This window comes from Ranitomeya variabilis, chromosome 7 (assembly GCF_051348905.1).
Source record: "Ranitomeya variabilis isolate aRanVar5 chromosome 7, aRanVar5.hap1, whole genome shotgun sequence".
NCBI classification, from domain to species: Eukaryota; Metazoa; Chordata; class Amphibia; order Anura; family Dendrobatidae; genus Ranitomeya; species Ranitomeya variabilis.
Genome location: NC_135238.1, coordinates 5,940,862 through 5,957,355, shown reverse-complemented (window position 1 = coordinate 5,957,355; position 16,494 = coordinate 5,940,862). Strand labels below are relative to the sequence as shown.

The 16,494-nt window shown below is 44.5% G+C and overlaps 1 protein-coding gene across 1 annotated transcript in view; it reads left to right on the top strand.

Moving 5' to 3' along the window:
• Positions 1 to 11,125, top strand: part of LOC143784203 (uncharacterized) — a 73,281-nt gene extending 62,156 nt beyond the window's left edge. The window contains exons 2-3 of the mRNA XM_077272135.1: positions 10,256 to 10,329; positions 10,741 to 11,125. Coding sequence (XP_077128250.1) covers positions 10,256 to 10,329; positions 10,741 to 11,123 — 457 coding nt within the window. The 3' untranslated portion in view covers positions 11,124 to 11,125. The remainder of the gene's footprint in view (positions 1 to 10,255; positions 10,330 to 10,740) is intronic.
• Positions 11,126 to 16,494: the final 5,369 nt, after the last annotated feature.

The window sequence follows — 16,494 nt, the reverse complement described above, 5'->3', positions numbered from 1 at the left end:
AGACAGTCAGATGCCAGGGAAAGCTGAGTAGATATAAAGCATATCATAAAAAGATTATATGCGCTGCACATAGACAGTCAGATGCCAGGGAAAGCAGAGTAGATATATTACCAGTATTTGATTAGGGTGAACAGCAGTGTGAGCAGTTTCTTCTTACCTCAGCACTCCTGGTATCTTCCGCCTTATGTCCTAAAGACAGGGTGGACATCAGTGTGAGCAGCCTCTTCTTACTTCAGCACTACTAGTATTTCAAGTAGTAGATAATAGATTAGATAGGCAGAATTACCTGTAGTATGAGCAGTCTTTTCTTACCACAGCATCACTGATATCTAGAGTAATAGACTAGATAGACAGGGTGAACAGCAGTATGAGCAGCCTCTTCATACCTCAGCACTCCTGGTATATCCAGTATTAGATCAAATATACATGGGGGACAGCAGTGTGAGCAGCTTCTTCTTATCCCAGCACCACTGGTATCTCCAGTAATAGTCCAGGTAGATAGGGTTAACAGCAGTGTGAGCAGCCTCTTCTTACCTCAGCACTCCTGGTATCTCCAGTACTAGATCAGTTAAACATGGGGGACAGCAGTGTGAGCAGCCTCTTCTTACCCTAGCACCACTGGTATAACCGCAGCTGCATGTGTTGCTACTGTGTGACAGTCACAACATGTGTATGGAGACCCTGTTTGATGGGCTCTCCATGCATGTGTCGTGACTGTCACACAGCTGCGACACATGCAACTGCGGTGCTGAACAGCTGATTAGCCAGTGCGATCCAATAAGTCAGGTTCCCTCTGCTGCTTATTCAGCAAGCGCTATAGCTTGCCAAGTAAGCCCTGACCCGATCAAATTCGCTCATCTCTCTTCACAACTTAATTTATAAACACCTAAACAAGGGTTTTGGCATTTGGAAGTGCCGGTAATGCGACAAAGTGAACCATCTTACTGAACCTATCTACCACCATCAAAACTGCAGTCTTGCCTGCAGATACCGGTAGGTCAGTAATAAAATCCATGGACAAGTGTGTCCATGGCCTGCTAGGAATAGGTAGCAGAAGAAGAGTACCAGATGGACGGGTATGCGATACTTTAGAATGTGCGCACATACTACAAGCAGATACGTGTTCAACTACATCCTGAGTGTGAGCAACCTCTACTTATCTCAGCATCAATGGTATCTCCACCACTAGTTCAGATAAACAGGGTGGTCAGCCGTGTGAGTGGCCTCCTCTTACCTCAACACTCCTGTTATCGCCACTATTAGATCATATAGACAGGGAGGACAGCAGTGTGAGCAGTCTCTTCTCACCTCAGCCCATCTGGTATCTCCAGTATTAGATTGGATAGACATGATGGACAGCATTGTGAGCTGCCTCTTCTACCTCAGCTTCCTGAGTATCTCCAGTATTAGATTAGATAGGGTGGAAATCAGTGTGAGCAGCCTCTTCTTACCTCAGCATCTCTGTTATCTCCAGTATTAGACCAAATAAACTTAGTGGACAGCAGTGCAAGCAGCCTCTCCTTAACTCGGCACCTCTGGTATCTCCAGTATTAGACCAGAAAAACTGAGTGGACAGTAGTGTGTGCAGCCTCTTCTTACCACAGCACCTCTGGTAACTCCAGTATTAGACCAGCTAAACTGAGTACATAGCAATGTGAGCAGCACCTCTGGTATCTTCAGTGTTAGACCAGATAAACTGGACAGTAGTGTGAGCAGCCTCTTCTTATCGTAGCACCTATGGTATCTCCAGTATTAGACCAGATAAACTGAGTAGACAGCAGTGTAAGCAGACTCTCTTTAACTCTGCACCTCTGGTATCTGCAGTATTAGACCAGATAAACTGAGTAGACAGAAGTGTGAGGAGCCTCTTCTTACCTCAACACCTCTGGTATCTCCAGTATTAGACCAGATAAACTGAGTGGACAGCTATGTGAGCAGCCTCTTCTTATCTCAGCACATCTTGGAAATCCAGTATTAGACCAGATAAACTGAGTGGACAGCTACTGTATTTGAGCAGCATCTTCTTACCTCAGGTATCTCCAGTATAAGACCAGATAAGCTGAGTGGACAGCTATGTGAGCAGCCTCTTCTTATCTCAACACATCTGGTATGTCCAGTAGTAGACCAGCTAAACTGAGTGGACAGCAGTGTGAGCAACATCGTTTTACCTCAGCACCTCTGGTATCTTCAGTATTAGACCAGATAAACTGAGTAGATAGCAGTGTGAGCAGCCTCTTTGTACCTCAGCACCTCTGTTATCTCCATTATTAGATAAGTGTAGCAAGAAACCATTTAATGTACTTCATAAAGAAAATTAGGGTGATGTGCTAATTAAACATATTGATGAATTTCTTTTTAACACCCTTTCCGACATTGGACAAAATAGCATGCCGATATAGGTCTTCCTCCTTTTGATGTGGGCTCTGGCACTGAGCCCACATCTTTTCTGACACATGTCAGCTGTTTTGAGCAGCAGACATGTGCCTCTAACAGCCACGGGTGGAATCGCGATCCATTTGCGGCTGTTAACTAGTTAAATGCCGATGTCAATCTCTGACAGTGGCATTTAACCCATGCTTCCAGCAAGCGTGCTGGAAATCCCCCCAATTGTTGACCCCGTCACGTGATTGTGGGGCATCGATGGGTTGCCATGACAACCAAAGGTCTCCAGCAGACCTTTATGGTTGTCACTGCCGGATTGCTATCAGCAAGCGAGCAATTCTGCTACATACAGGAGATCTGATCATAGACTTATGTAGCAGAGCCGATCGGATTATGGCATCTTCTAGACTTCCATGGAGACTATTGAAGCATGCCAAAAGTAAAAAAAAAATGTTTTTAAAAATATAAAAAAATAAAAAATATATAAAAGTTCAAATCACCCCCCTTTCGCCCCATTCAAAATAAAATAAAAAATAAATCAAACATAGACATATTTTGTATCGCCGCATTCAGAATCACCCAATCTATCAATTAAAAAAAGATTTCACCTGATCTCTAAACGGAGTAGCGAGAAAAAAAGTCAAAATGCCAGAATTATGTTTTTTTTTGGTCGCCGCAGCATTGCATTAAAATGCAATAATGGGTAATCAAAAATGTTATTGCAGCGCCCCAGAGTCCTGGTCGTTGCAGTACTGACGCTCCGCCACTAAGGGGAGTGATGGTACATCTGATGGCACTTAAAGAAGGGAACCTGTCACCACGTTTTTGGAAGATGGGATAAAAATAGCGTTAAATAGGGGCAGAGGTGGGCGTTACATTAGTGTGTGTGTTATGCGTTTATTACCCACCTAAGTTGCCGAAATAACTTTGCAAAGTCTCCGTTTTCGCCTGTCAATCAGGCTGGTCAGGTCGCATGGGCGTTGTCTTCCCCCAGATTTGGCGTAGTTTTCCGTTGGTGGCGTAGTGGTGTGCGCATGCCCAAAGTCCGGAATCCTCTTCCAGGGGATTTAAAATAGCGCGGTGTTCGTTATTGCATTGGTGATCGGTGGGCGCGGCCATCTTCCTTTGGCCGCGCGTGCGCAGAAGCGGCGCTCTGCTGGCCGCGGCTTCAGGAAAATGGCCGCCGCGATATCCATCTGCGCACGCGCGGCATCCCGCGGCCATTTTCCTGAAGCCGCGGCCAGCAGAGCGCCGCTTCTGCGCACGCGCGGCCAAAGGAAGATGGCCGCGCCCACCGATCACCAATGCAATAACGAACACCGCGCTATTTTAAATCCCCTGGAAGAGGATTCCGGACTTTGGGCATGCGCACACCACTACGCCACCAACGGAAAACTACGCCAAATCTGGGGGAAGACACCACGCCCATGTGACCTGACCAGCCTGATTGACAGGCGAAAACGGAGACTTTGCAAAGTTATTTCGGCAACTTAGGTGGGTAATAAACGCATAACACACACACTAATGTAACGCCCACCTCTGCCCCTATTTAACGCTATTTTTATCCCATCTTCCAAAAACGTGGTGACAGGTTCCCTTTAAAGAGTTCACCTGACCAGGTATCACAGTCACACACTACATTTCACATTCCAGCACCAGGGGGAGCAAAGGGTTCTATGTATTAGGCCACTCCTCACACTTGGGTAAAACTGGGGCTGGATAGGAAGTTAGTCAGAAGTAGTGTTGGGCGATACCTTCCGATACTTGAAAGTATTGGTATCGGATAGTATCGGCCGATACACGAAAAATATCGGATATCGCCGATACCCGATACTAATACAAGTCAATGGGACACAAGTATCGGAAGGTATCCTGGATGGTTCCCAGGGTCTGAAGGAGAGGAAACTCTCCTTCAGGCCCTGGGATCCATATTCATGTAAAAAATAAAGAAATAAAATAAAAAATATGGATATACTCACCCCTCCGGCGGAGCCTGGACCTTACCGATGTAACCGGCAGCCTCCGTTCCTAAGAATGAGGTTTTTTTGACCTTCAATGACGTCGCGGCTTGTGATTGGTCGCGTGACCGCTCATGTGACCGCTCATGCGACCAATCACAAGCCGCGACGTCATCGCAGGTCCTAAACACCTCATCCTTAGGAACGGAGGCTGCCGGTTACATCGGTAAGGTCTAGGCTCCGCCGGAGGGGTGAGTATATCTATATTTTTTATTTTAATTCTTTATTTTTTACATGAATATGGATCCCAGGGCCTGAAGGAGAGTCTCCTCTCCTCCAGACCCTGGGAACCATACACTGGGAACTTCCGATTCCGATTTCCGATATCACAAAAAAATCGGAACTCGGTATCGGAATTCCGATACCGCAAATATCGGCCAATACCCGATACTTGCGGTATCGGAATGCTCAACACTAGTCAGAAGCTGACTGGGTTGGAACCAGGCAACATCCTGTGGCAGAGGGTGTTGCGGGGGGGGGGAAGATTCAGGGGGGGCTCTGTCAGGGGTGGGATCCTGACAGTGACCTAGCTAACAGAACAGAACGTTACGGAGCCGCGCCTGCACCCGTTGCGGTGGCATCCTAAGAAAGGAAACGAAGCGAGATATATTGTGGAGAAGTGAGGAACGAGATCGCAGCAAAAAGGAGATAAAGCCAGTAGGAGTCGTGCCTTAAGATCATGGCAACATCCTACTGAGGCGCGTAGCCGGTGGCTGGAACGCCGAGGAAGTATTGGCTCCAAGCATTTACTTCAAACAGCGGCAGGACAGTTGATTATAGGTTGTCTGTCTCACCTAAATCACCTAAGCAGACATAGGGGGCAATTGTGGGAGAGGGGCGACTCTAGGGTCCCGGAAGAACTCCAGGCCTACCCGTCATACGGGTGCGTCCTAGCCATATCATCTGGGGGACGGAGAAGAACATCAGAATAGTTGTGAGGAAGAACATCAGAGAAAGAACATCAGAGGAAGAACATCAGAGAAAGAACATCAGATACAGACACAACAGTTGTGAGGACTATCCCGTGGTGCTCAGCAGGGAGGTACTACAACACCCAGGCGCTAGAAGGTAGGCACTGATTTCCACCTGCAAAGGGAACTCTGGATGTGCCTTCGGACCGGCCGGTCTCAGCCAGCCCTGTTAGCAGTGCTCTGGATTGCGGATCCTGAAGCCTTCAGTAAAGAGGTAAAGAGACTGCAACCCTGTGTCCTCGTTATTCATCGCGACCTGCACCACGCACCAAAATCACATCTTTCATTGGACGCCCCTTAGCAGGGTCATGGACTGGGTCTAGCCACCGTGACAACCCCAGAACTGAGACTGAGAAGCCCGAGTACCCCGCGGCCCTGCATCTGGGGGCGCTCCATTATCATTAAAACCTTAGCTCATTGAGCAAAAAATAAGCCCTCACCATCCGAGATCACGAAAACTGGAGATGCTACGGGTATCAGAAAATGGTGCATTTTTGCTTTTTGGCAAACGTTGGAATTTTTTTTCACCACTTAACCCCTTTACCCCCAAGGGTGGTTTGCACGTTAATGACCGGGCCAATTTTTACAATTCTGACCATTGTCCCTTTATGAGGTTATAACTCTGGAACCCTTCAACGGTTCCTGATGATTCTGACAATGTTTTCTCGTGACATATTGTACTTCATGATAGTGGTAAAATTTATTTAATATTACCTATGTTTATTTGTGGAAAAACAGAAATTTGGTGAAAATTTAGAAAATTTTGCAATTTTCCAACTTTGAATTTTTATGCCCATAAATCCCAGAGATATGTCACACAAAATGCTTAAGAAGTAACATTTCCAACATGTCTACTTTACATCAGCACAACTTTGGAACCAACATTTTTTTTTTTGTTAGGGAGTTATAAGGGATAAAAGTTGACCAGCAATTTCTCATTTTTACAACACCATGTTTTTTTTAGGGACCACATCACATTTGAAGTCACTTTGAGGGGTCTATATGATAGAAAATACCCAAGTGTGACACCATTCTAAAAACTGCACCCCTCAAGGTGCTCAAAACCACATTCAAGAAGATTATTAACCCTTCAGGTGTTTCACAGAAACTTTTGGAATGTTTAGAAAAAAAATAACATTTAATTTTTTTTCACAAAAATATTTACTTCAGCTCCAATTTGTTTTATTTTACCAAGGGTAACAGGAGAAATTTGACCGCATTTGTTGGTTTGCAATTAGTCCTGAGTACGCTGATACCCCATATGTGAGGGTAAACCACTGTTTGGGTGCACAGCAGAGCTCGGAAGGGAAGGAGCGCCATTTGACTTTTCAATGCAAAATTGACTGGAATTGAGATAGGATGTCATGTCGCGTTTGGAGATCCCTTGATGTGCCTAAACATTGAAAGCACCAACAAGTGACACCATTTTGGAAAGTAGACCCCCTAAGGAACTTATCTAGATGTGTGGTGAGCACTTTGACCCAACAAGTGCTTCACAGAAGTTTATAATGCAGAGCCGTAAAAATAAAAAATCATATTTTTTCACAAAAATGATCTTTTCGCCCCCAATTTTTTATTTTTCCAAGGGTAAGAGAAGAAATTATACCACAAAAGTTATTATGCAATTTGTCCTGAGTACGACGATACCCCATATGTGGGGGTTAACCACTGTATGGGCGCATAGCAGAGCTCGGAAGGGAAGGAGCGCCATTTGACTTTTCAATGCAAAATCGACTGGAATTGAGATAGGATGCCATGTCACGTTTGGAGATCCCTTGATGTGCCTAAACATTGAAAGCACCCACAAGTGACACCATTTTGGAAAGTAGACCCCCTAAGGAACTTATCTAGATGTGTGGTGAGCACTTTGACACACCAAGTGCTTCACAGAAGTTTATAATGCAGAGCCGTAAAAATAAAAAATCATATTATTTCACAAAAATGATATTTTCACCCCAAATTTTTTATTTTCCCAAGGGTAACAGAAGAAATTGGACCACAGAGATTGTTGTGCAAGTCGTCCTGAGTACGCTGATACCCAATATGTGGGGATAAACCACTGTTTGGTCGCATGGTAGAGCTCAGAAGGGAAGGAGCGCTGTTTGGAATGCAGACTTGGATGGATTGTTCTGCAGGTGTCAAGTTGCATTTGTAGAGCCCCTGATGTACCTAAACAGTAGAAACCCCCACAAGTGACCCCATATTGGAAACTAGACCCCCCAAGGAACTTATCTAGATGTGTTGTGAGAACTTTGAACCCCAAAGTTTTTCACTACAGTTAATAATGCAGAGCCAAGAAAATAAAAATTCCTTTTTTTTTCCACAAAAATTATTTTTTAGCCCCCAGTTTTGTATTTTCTCAAGGGTAACAGGAGAAATTGGACCCCACAAGTTCTTGTCCAATTTGTCTTGAGTACGCTGATACCCCATATGTTGGGGTAAACCCCTGTTTGGGTACACGGGAGAGCTCTGAAGGGAAGGAGCACTGTTTTACTTTTTCAACGCAGAATTGGCTGGAATTGAGATCGGATGCCATGTCGCGTTTGGAGAGCCCCTGATGTGCCTAAACAGTGGAAACCCCCCAATTATAACTGAAACCCTGATCCAAACACACTCCTAACACTAATCCCAACGGTAACCCCAACCACACCCCTAACCCTGACACACCTCTAACCCTAATCCCAACCCTAATCCCAACCGTAAATGTAATCCAAACCCTAACCCTAACTTTAGCCCCAACCCTAACCCTAATTTTAGCCCCAACCCTAACCCTAACTTTAGCCCCAACCCTAGCTGTAGCCCTAACCCTAACCCTAACCCTAGCCCCAACCCTAACTCTAGCCCCAACCCTAACCCTAGCCCCAACCCTAACCCTAGCCACAACCCTAACCCTAACCCTAGCCTCAACCCTAACCCTAGCCCCAACCCTAACTCTAACCCTAGCCCCAACCCTAACCCTAACTTTAGCCCCAACCCTAACCCTAATGGGAAAATGGAAATAAATACATTTTTTTTGTTTTATTATTTTTCCCTAACTAAGGTGGTGATGAAGGGGGGTTTGATTTACTTTTTTTGCGGATTTTTATGATTGGCAGCTGTCACACACTAAAAGACGCTTTTTATTGCAAAAAATAGTTTTTGCGTCTCCACATTGTGAGAGATATAATTTTTCCATATTTTGGTCCAGAGTCATGTGAGGTCTTGTTTTTTGCGGGACAAGTTGACGTTTTTATTGGTGACATTTTCATGCATGTGACATTTTTTGATCGCTTTTTATTCCGGTCAGAATGACCAAAAACCAGCTATTCATGAATTTCTTTTGGGGGAGGCGTTTATACCGTTCCGCGTTTGGTAAAATTGATAAAGCAGTTTTATTCTTAGGGTCAGTACGATTACAGCGATATCTCATTTATATCATTTTTTTATGTTTTGGCGCTTTTGTACGATAAAAGCTATTTTATATAAAAAATAATTATTTTTGCATCGCTTTATTCTGAGGACTATAACTTTTTTATTTTTTCTCTGATGATGCTGTATGGCCGCTCGTTTTTTGCCGGACAAGATGACGTTTTCGGTGGTACCATGGATATTTATATCCTTTTTTTATTGCGTGTTATTCCACTTTGTGTTCGGCGGTATGATAATAAAGCGTTGTTTTTTGCCTCGGTTCTTTTTTACGGTGTTCGCTGAAGGGGTTAACCAGTGGGACAGTTTTATAGGTCGGGTCGTTACGGACGTGGCGATACTAAATATGTGTACTTTTATTGTTTTTTTTAATTTAGATAAAGATATGTATTTATTGGAAGAATATATTTTTTTTTTTCTTTATTTAGGAATTTTTTTTACACATGTAAATTTTTTTTTTTTACATTGTCCCTGGGGGGACATCTTACTATAGTGTCAGATCGCTGATCTGACACTTTGCAGAGCACTGTGTCAGATCAGCTATCTGACTGGCACAGCAGGGAGGCTTCCTGGCGCCTGCTCAGAGCAGGTGCTGGTAAGCCACCTCCCTGCAGGACCCGGAAGCAGCCCCGCGGCCATTTTGGATCCGGGCCTGCAGGGAGAAGGAGGTAAAAGACCCTCGGAGCAAAGAGACCACATAGCGTTGCTCCGAGGGTCTCAGGGAAGTATGCAGGGAGCCCCCTCCCTGCGCGATGCTTGCCTATGCTGCCGGAACAAAACATGATCGCAACGTTTAGGGAGTTAATGTGACCGCTCCTGGCACATAGTGCCGGATGTCAGCTGTGATAGCTGACACCCGGCTGCGATCGGCGGCGCTCCCCCCGTGAGCGTGGCTGATCGCATATGACGTACTATCCCGTCGATGGGCATTCGGGCCCACCCCAGCTCGACGGGATAGTACGTCAGATGTCAGAAAGGGGTTAAATAAAATAACACCTAGACATGTTTGGTGTGTATGTACTCATAATGACCTGGAGAATCATAATGACAGGTAGGTTTTTTTTATTTTTTTCAGCATTTAGAGAACATGGTAAAAAAACTCCAACAAACATGTGGTAGGAATTGCGCTTTTTTTGCAATTTCACCGCACTTGAAATTTTTTCCCATTTTTCAGTATACAATATGTTAAATCCAATGGTATTGTTCAAAAGTACAACTTGACCCGCAAAAAACAAGCCCTCACATGGCCATACTGATGAAAACATAAAAAAGTTATGACTCTGGGAAGAAGGGGAGCAAGAAATGAAAATGCAAAGCCAAAAATAACTGGTTATTAAGGGGTGAATGCAATTTTTATTAGTTTTTTTTCCTATCCCCTCCCGCTGAAACCCTTTAAGTTAGTGCCATTAATAGTGTAGGCAAAGCCTCTGTAGGACTTTTTATTAGTAATAATAAGTTTTAAAAATGTCACATTTCCAGTGTAAAAAAAGGACTCTCATCTGATGAAGCACTCGAAATAAAGGCGCTCCTGACCACCGCCAGAAACCTAACAGGTAACCGTAGCGCTGGACTGCCAGGTGGTTATGGGATTTCTTGTATTTCTGCTTAATTCTCTTATCCAATGATTTTGATTTTCTCACAAAACAGTATATCCAGAGTTATGTAAGGCTGTGGGCTAGGTCTAATCTCAGGATCTTATGGCTTTCCTTCTTTGGTGCTTTCTCCAAATTTTCTCTAAAGTTATACTGTACATCAAAATCCTCCATACTTTATTGTCTTGTTTCTTCTTCCCGGTGGTTTTCATAATGAATTCCTGAAATGATCACTGATAGAAGGTTACAATATAGCGTTTTATAAACTGATTATAATTTTTTTTTCGACATTTTTCATTTTTTCTCCACCATGATTTCGGCAGGACGTAGAGCTCCTCGTACATACTCAGAAGAACATTTCTTCTTTTGCAGGAATTTTCCCTCTAGTCGTTCTCACCCATAAGACCAACCCTAAGCAGAGAGAAGTCCGGGCCAAGTTTGAGGACATGGGTGTGGAGAGGATCTTTGCTCTTGAGAACTTCACCCCTGAAGATCACTTAAAGACAAGAGGAAAACATGAAGATGTTCTGAAGCTCCTCATTGAAGTCATTAAAGACATTGAATTCCGATTGGAAAGATTCCATTCCCCAGAGGATGAAAGACAAAAGAGGAAACAATTTGTATTTCAATTTGTGCATGAAAGAGAGTTAAGAAAGAAGGAAGAAGAAATGCAGAAAAAGCATAGCGAGGAAATGAGGCGCAAAGAGATGAGTAATCAGCCGAAAGACTCAGAACGTAGATGCGCTTTACAATAAATAAGAAGAGATTACAAGTTCACCCCACATGCCCATTATATCATATCCTATTGTTTTGTGTTTGCAGCTCCAATGCAGAATTATGCATCTCTTTGGCAACAGACTACTGTCTGTGTTTTTCCCTAAAAAGTTTATGCATCAAATTATACAATCACAACTTGCTGCGTTTCTTGCTTTAATTTTTTCCTTTTAATGAATTTTCATTTTTTATGTTTTTTTATTTGATTGATTTTTTATAAATGTATTTTTATTTTATTGCACAGATAAAACATGCAACTGCGATTTCACATGCATTTTTTTCAGGCTCCCAATAAATGATGAAAAAGCAAAAAAAGTGCAAAGTTCTACGACATCTTAAACCACACTCTGCTATTTTTGCATTTTACTGTCCTGTTCTCTGCTCCTTCCTGCGTGTTTTTTTCATCTTCATTCAGTGCACACTGTCCTCTTCTGGCATCTTTTCTTTACACTTTGGCTTCCGGTTCTGATGTCACGTGATGTGGGTCATCCAATTTTTTATATAGATATATTCCACAATGGCGCACAGTGAAATTGTCCGAAGCTGCGGGGATGGTCGGACAAGAGAGCGACAGGCTGAGCATGATTTTATTTACCTGTGTAACTGTTCTTTTATGCTCTACAAGTCAGTAAAGAAGTGGCACAATGTGACAGGCAAAACATTTGGATTAGAAAATGTTTCCAGTTAACTTCTTATATATATATATATATATATATATATATATATATATATATATATATATATATATACATATATATATATATATATATATATATAATTTATAGACAGGTGAAATATTGAAAAGATGACCCAAATAAAGCCAGGCTTATGCTGATCCAGCTTCAGGTGATCTGTAGGAATCTTTTGTTTGGTGAATACAGTTATCTGGGACCACCATGGGTTCTAGTATGGCACATGTACATCCTAACTTGGTGTTACCTGGTAGAGGATTTCTGTACATGCCACCACTTGGTAATGCAAGGAAGTGTGTGGACGGTGCATAGATGACATCTTTTTTTAATTAATTAAGCATAGAGATGAGTGGAAAGGTTAGGAAAACATTAGCCAATCTCAAATTCGGCATGAACATAGTACATTCAGATTCGTGTTTGCGTTCATGAGCATTTTTACTCAAACTCGGCAAAAGTCGGTGTCAGTTTGTTAAGTCATTGTGTTTCCACTAATGGTTTTAAATGACTTTGGCTAGGAGGTTGGTGCTAAATTATGAGCGGGGGGATGCGCTTGATGAGGGGAAGGGGTGTGGAGAGGTTAAACGAGAGATATCAGGAGCGGCGCACGCGTTTTTTTTTCACTTAACTTTGTGAGTGTTGATTCTGGCAACCAATCAGGGTGCATAATCCATTCACAACGTCATGAAAGAAGGTCTTCTGTGATTGGTTGCTGAAGTCACATGTCCCTGGCAATATAAAAAGCGGACATCTTGTTTACCTGGCTCCATGTGCTCGGTGTCACAGTGCAGAGAGTGTTCAAGCACACTATCTAAGAAAATAAATAGTGAATGTTCATTTAGTGACAGATGCCTGACAGTTGTGGGTCTAAGGTTGTGAAATAGCAGATTACAAGAGGGGAAGGCTACAAACAACATAAGTGGGAAAAAGTGAGGTCATGGTGGCAGGAGGAATAAGCTTGATGTTCAATGAGTACGTGTGATGCCCCAGGGTCCTGGTTGTCATAGTGACATTGCTTTCCTCACGGGGAGAGTGATGTTACGCTTGGAGGCGATGAAGGATAACTTTCACCAAGTAAACACAAACATGCAACATGTTCACACTCCAGGCCACAAGGGGGAGCTTTTGATCCTATTCCTAGGTGACTCCCCTATATATATTGTGGTTTGGAGGGAAAGACATTCAGATTGAGTCAGATAGTGCCAGAGAGCAGACTGGAGCAGTCTGAGGCAGGAAGAATGTATGAGAAGCAATGCAGCCACGACAAAGTGCTGCAGCTCCAGGACAGAGATAATGCCGAAAGCAGAACAGATTGCAGCGAGCGTGTAGGAGAGCGAAGCACAGGAGAGTGATATCAGGGAAGACCAGCTGCGAATGGACTGCCTCCCTCTGAGGCACAGATAACCGGTAGCAGGAACACCGAAGTTGTAAGGGACTCTACGACTTACAGCGGAGACCGGCAGGACAGCTGAACTGCAAGTTACCTGTCTACCTCAATACCCAGGACTCCAGGAGGCAAAGTGACGCATAGAGCCCGGGTCATGATAGAGATCCTGTAAAAAGGCTCGAGTCACCTGTCATACAGGTTTGTGTCCTATCCTATACGGGGGACAGAGAGAACTGTGAGGACCTTATCAGAAGCTATAGGCAGTAAGGTGTTGTGAACTATACTTCTTGGCTCCCTCTTGTGGTCACTAGCGGTATGGCACTTGGATTCTCTTTCCCCAGGTTGGCACACACCTGGTTCTTTAGGCCTTGGGTGTTCCTATTTAAACTTCCTGGATTCTTAGTCTAGTGCCCGGCATTGATGTAATCAGTTCATGTCTGTTTGCTCCTGTCTTCTGGTCCTGATTTTTACAAGATAAGCTAAGTCCTGCTTTCTTATTTTTGTTTATTTTCATTGCTCTAATTTTAGTCCAGCTTGTTCAAAATGTGATTCCTGATTTTGCTGGAAGCTCTAGGGGGCTGATATTCTCCCCCCACACCGTTAGTCGGTTTGGGGGTTCTTGGATATTCAGCGTGGATATTTTTGTAGGGTTTTCGCTGACCGCATAAGTCCGCTTCCTATTTTTCTGCTATTATATAGTGGGCCTCTCTTTGCTGAATCTAGTTCATACTTACGTTTGTCCTTTCTTCTTACCTCACCGTTATTATTTGTTGGGGGCTTGTATCTACTTTGGGGTACCTTTCTCTTGAGGCAAGTAAAGGTCTTATTTTCTCTGAAAGGGTTAGTTAGTTCTCCGGCTGGTGCGAGACGTCTAGAATCAACGTAGGTACGTTCCCCGGCTGCTATTAGTTGTGGGCTAGGATCAGGTATGCGGTCAGTCCAGTTACCACCTCCCTATGAGCTGGGGTTTTTTGTGTTTGCAGACTTTGCTGAAACCCCTGAGATCCTCTACCATTGGGATCATAACAGTAAGGGACTACAACACCACCGTGCTAGAGGAAAGGCTTTTAACTCCACCTGGATAGGGGGACTCCCAACTTGCCTCGAAGCTGGCCGGACTCTGTCTATCCTGTGATCTGGTACCCTGGACTGTGGCTGCCTGAAGTCTTCAGTAAACCAGGTAAAGAGACTGCAAACCTGTGTCCTCATTCTTTACTGCGCCATTCACCATCTTCCACCTACACACCGGGAGCCCTGGGGATATACTTCTCCTGTGGGAAGTTATACCATCTAGCTGCAATAACATCACCCCAGAGGACTCCTTAAAGCAGTGTCGGTCCCCACTGACCGAATACCACAGGTGGCGTCACGAACATAAACTTTATTCAATTTCCCTTTTACATAGCCACCCAGGGCCACGGACCGGGTCGCCACCGTGACATCCCCTTGTAAGCTGACCAGACCTGCTACCGAGTACTCCATGGCCCTGGCGGGTGACTCATACGTGGGTTAGATGTTAATATGAATGAAAGCTCAACTGAACAAACACCATCTCGTCCTATCCAAAGACCAGTGACAACATCTGTCACTGGCTGGCTTACTGGACTCCCTTTCTTTGGCAGCTGCACAGTGGTATGCCTTGTAGATGAGGCTCAGGAACAGCATGTGCTCCAGTGGACAGCAAGCACTGCATCAAGTGGCCTCACCTCTTCCTCCTCCACCTTACAATTCTCAGAGGTGTTACCTCAAACATCCTTGTTTCCCCCCCAACTAACTGTGGGGAACCTCAGATGGGCCACTCTGAATAGCTGGTCACACCATGAATTCCATGGGCATCAGAGGTCTGCTCTGAAGAATCACAGAATCCAGAGGTGGAAAGCATCTGCACTGATGCCCAACATTTTTTCAGGTTGGATCCAGGTCAGAAGAAGTAAGGTCTGAGCAGAATCCAGAACCTCATCACCAGACATTAACTACCAAGGATGGAGGTGATCCTGATGAGACTCAGATACCAGAGGTAGGGTTGAGTGAAACAGATCGTTCATTTTCATAAGTCACCGACTTTTGGCAAAGTCGGCGTCTCATGAAACCGAGCCGATCCCAGCGTTGCATCGGCCATGCGATACGCGACTTTCGCGCCAAAGTTGCGTTTCGATGACGCTAAAAGCGCCATTTCTCAGTCAATGAAGGTGGACGCAGAGTGTGGGCAGCGTGATGACATAGTTCTCAGTCCCCACCATCTTAGAGAAGGGCATTGCAGTGATTGGCTTGCTTTCTGCCGCGTCACAGGGGCTATAAAGGGGCGTTCCCTGTTGTGAATTCTGTTTGTGGGCTCCCCCGGTGGTGTTTTATGGTAGTGCCACTTATGTGCCTTCTTCTATCCTTGATTACCTGTTGCCACCCATTAGGGGAGTTTCCTATTTAAGGCTGCTTGGCTGTTAGTCCCATGCCGGCCAACAATGTATCAGTAGCATTCTGTTGCATTCTCCTGCCTCAAGTTCCTGTTCAGCTAAGTTGAATTTTGTTTCTAGTTAATGTATATCTTGTCCAGCTTGCTGCAATGTGACTCTCTGCAGCTGGAAGCTCTTGTGGACTGAAATTGCCACTCCAGTGGCATGAGTTGTCACTGGAGTTTTAAAGTAATTTCAGGATGGTGTTTTTGAGTAGTGTTTTGAAGTTGACCGTGAAGTAACTCTTTCCTATCCTTCTGCTATCTAGTAAGCGGACCTCACTGTGCTAAATCTGCTGTTCATCCTACGTATGTCATTTCCTCTGAACTCACCGTCAGTATCTGTGGGGGGCTGCTATCTCCTTTTGGGGTTCATCTCTGGAGGTAAGGCAGGCCTGTATATTCCTCTGATAGGGGTAGTTAGATCTCCGGCTGGCGCGTGGTGTCTAGGGCATCGTAGGAACACCCCTCGGCTACTTCCAGTGTTGTGTCAGGTTCAGGTCACGGTCAACTTTAGTTTCCATCACCCGAGAGCTAGTCCGTTTTGTTATTTTTATTCCCCTGCCATTGGGGTAATCATGACAGTTCCCGCCGACCGCCATCTTACTGCTGCTGCTCTGAGCGTAGGGAGAGGTTGCTGCCGCTTCTTCAGAAGCAGGGATAGTGATAGGCAGGGTCCATAAAGCCACAAACCGCTTGTGCTGTAGCGATTTCCACTGTCCAACACCACCTTTTGATTGCAGGGACAGTGGAAGCTACATTTTTTTTTCCTCAGCGCTGTCGCTCATTGGGCTGCCCTAGAAGGCTCCCTGACCCTGATAGCTGCG